This window comes from Streptopelia decaocto, assembly GCF_964273445.1.
Source record: "Streptopelia decaocto genome assembly, chromosome: 9".
NCBI lineage: Eukaryota > Metazoa > Chordata > Aves > Columbiformes > Columbidae > Streptopelia > Streptopelia decaocto.
The window spans coordinates 16369398-16372629 of record NC_138664.1 but is presented as its reverse complement, the minus strand read 5'-3'; the positions used below and the strand labels follow the sequence as shown (position 1 = coordinate 16372629).

At 60.6% G+C, this 3232-nt stretch overlaps 1 protein-coding gene across 1 annotated transcript; it reads right to left on the bottom strand.

Annotated features, from left to right (window-relative positions):
• Positions 1–828: 828 nt before the first annotated feature.
• Positions 829–1791, bottom strand: FOXB1 (forkhead box B1; the record flags this gene model as incomplete). Its single annotated transcript, XM_082060870.1, has 1 exon — positions 829–1791. One exon carries the CDS (start codon positions 1789–1791, stop codon positions 829–831), a length of 963 nt encoding a protein of 320 aa, XP_081916996.1.
• Positions 1792–3232: the final 1441 nt, after the last annotated feature.

Sequence of the window (3232 nt, the reverse complement as noted above, 5' to 3'; positions counted from 1 at the left end):
TCATCTGATTTACAGTACAGATGCAAGTCCAATATTTACATTAAAACAGGCGCTTTGTAAACAAGATAGGTGTGGAGTGAGTGACCGGGTGCCTGTGCGTGTCACGGCATCCTGCTCCCGCACTGCCCGGCGCCCCCGGCCGCAGCCTCAGCCGGCAGGGCCACCCCCGGGCCCTGCCGGCCCCGGCATCGCTCCTGCGTGGGATCGACTGAGCCTGGAGGTCCCGCAGCCTTCCCCGCGGGAATCCTGCCTCTTGCGCAACGAGACACGCACCCACACAAAGGACACGAGCTCTGTCCGGCGTTTCCAAGATCCAAGCGTTTGCTGCTTGGAGGCTGGAAACGTCGCTCCTCTCATGCAGTGAGACTGCAGCCGTTTCACACTGTTTATGGTTTTAAAGATCGGTCCTATACAAACCCCTGCTCTTCCCCAGACAAAGGAAGGGAAAGAGGCATCACCGGGCCAGGCTTGCCTGTCTCTGGCAAATCGAAGACGCCTGAAAATACTTTTGGAAAACTAGTGATGTCCTACCGGGCGGGGAGGGGGGGCGGGCCGGGTCGGTTCTGTTTGCCTCAGAAGAGCAGAAAACAAAGTTCGGAACTAGGAAGGAAGCCGAGAGGCCGAGGAGGGCACGGCTGAAGGGCCGAAGCAGAAAGGCAGCTCCCGCGAACGGCAAACCTCTGTTTCCCGCGAGAAGCTGTCGCTGCTTTCGAGGAAAAGAAAGGAGGGAAGAAAGGCGCGGAAGGAGGGAGAGAAGGGAAGGAGGGGAGCTCCGAGGAAACTTTGGGAGAAAGGGGACGGCGACGGAGTCCGTGCGGGTGGCCCGGGTCAGTGCACCGCCACGGAGTGCAGGGCGGGCGCCGGGCTGGTGAGAGTCTCGCTGGGGGTGGCCGGGCTGCTTTGGCTGGTAGCCGTCTGCGAGGACGTGGGGCTGAGGGAGGGAGGCGAGTTCGAGAGGATGGTGGGGATGGGCGCGGGCAGGGCGGGCAGGGCCGGCACCGCGGCGGGGGTAGGCTTGATGGGGACGGGGATGGCCGGCAAAGTCTGCCCCCCATGGCAGAGCGGCTTAATGGGCACGCCGTAGGCGCCGTACTCGCTGCTGGCCATGGAGATGGGGGTGGCGGTGTCGATCATGCCGGAGCTGTACATGTGGGGCCAGCCTGTGCCAATGGAGCTGCCCACCGTAGTCAACTGGTTGGGGAGGGGGTAGGCGGCCGGCATGGGCTGCATCGTGGAAAAGGCGAGGCCCCCGGGCATCTTGTACTCTCTGGCGATGATGTTCTCGATGGCGAAGGGGTGCTTGAAGCTGGAGGGCTGGGACACACCGAGGTTGTACGTGGACATCTGGGGCAGGTGGGTGCCGGTGGCCGCCAGGGCGCTGAGCCGCAGCTTCGCCTGCTGCTGCAGGTACTGCGCCGCGTCCGCCGGCTTGCTGGGGGCCAGGTGGTCCGACTTGACCACCTTGAAGCGCTTGCGGCGGCGCAGGAAGCTGCCGTTCTCAAACATGTCCCCGCAGCTGGGGTGCAGCGCCCAGAAGCTGCCCTTGCCCGGCTGGTCGGGGCGCCGCGGTATCTTGATGAAGCAGTCGTTGAAGGAGAGGTTGTGGCGGAGGGAGTTCTGCCAGCGCTGCGTGTTCTCCCTGTAGTAGGGAAAGCGGTCCATGATGAACTTGTAGATCTCGCTCAGGGGCAGCATCTTCTCCGGGGAGCTCTGGATCGCCATGGCGGTCAGCGAGATGTAGGAGTAGGGAGGCTTCTGATCACTGTAAGTGTTTCTGCCCGGGCGAGGCATCTTCGCTAGAGGACCCGCAGAGATCTGCAGATGGGCAGCGACAAGGAGGGGGTCGGGGGTGGGGGAGAGGGGTGAGTCCGAGAGGATTTGCACCAACACCCGGCCGGGGCAGCAGGTGGGTGTGGAGCTAGGCTGGAGAGAGAAGGGCACGGGGAAGAGGAACGGTGGACCTCCGCCCTCGGGAGGTGGGATGGGGGCAACAGCCCTGAGCTCTGTGCCGAGTGTGGGGGAAAAGCGATGTGCCTTTCTCCCAGCTCCGGCCTCGCTCAGCCTGGCCTCCCCGCAGCAGCCCGCTCCCGCAAAGTTACTCTAGCGGTAGCTGTGCCTTCTGGTCTCGGCGAGGAGGAGAATGGGACCCCCTCCCGTCGTCTCCCACCCCACTCCCTTCCAGCCCTGCAGATGCCCACCTTAAAGTTGCTGGAAGTTGACAGTCCGCATCCGGGACGCAGCTGGAAGTCCGGGCTCTTTCCCACCCCGCTCCGCCGACGTGTCTCTTGTTCCTTTCTCGGCCACTCTGCTCCGGTTTAGTCCCGAGGAGGCAGCGAGCTGGCTTGGTTTTGGGAATCCTCTTGTACACCCCTCCCTTCTCCGCGGGCTGAATCAGCTTCTTTTACACCACCGGCAGATGGACTGTAGCAGAGGCTTGTTTGCTGCTCTGCAGCCGCGATGAGCTAAGTAGTTGCCTCCATGTCCTTCCTCTAACCATCTGATAGTTTTATGTGGTGACATGAGCAGAAAAGACCCCTGTAGAGGCGCTTCATTAATGTGCCACTTCTTTGCTATCATATGACAATCGCCTTGGGAGCAGGGGGAGGGGAACGGGGAGGAGGGGGCTGGAGAGAAAGGCATAATCTGGTTTCATTTACACCTATTTACATGGACACCTTGAGCCAATGGGAATCATTTCCATTTGAAGACAAGGCGAGGGGTGAAAAGGCTCCGCCAGCGGAATTGCAGTGCGATGGTACCCGGTGGCTGGGGGTGGGGGAAGGTATGCACTAACCTCTCTGTGGACTTTGCAGGAAGCTTAGTCTGCAATTCACACTTACAAATGGAGGTACTGAGCAGTGGGATGTTTGACATGGAAATTGCTTGGCTGTGGTATTCTGTTTGTTCTGCATTGTTATCTGATTTGTATTGTTGGCTAACTTAAGGCGAGCCTTTTTCCCTGTAACGAGAGACTTTCTCTTTGCCAAATCCGCTCTCCCCGAGCGAAGGCTTCTTTCGAGAACAGAAAAGATCGGGGCTCCTCCGTAACTGCCCCGGGAAGTTTCCTTCCCCTCTCATCTCAGGCAGCACCGTTGCTCTAGTTCCGCGGACTTGTTGGTGCAAAGCCGTGGGAATCGTCTTAAAATATACCGCAGCGGCCGGGCTTCTGATCCGCGGCCGGGGCACAGCCCCGGTGTGCTCGGTGCAGAGCTGCCCTCTGCGCCGCTATTCT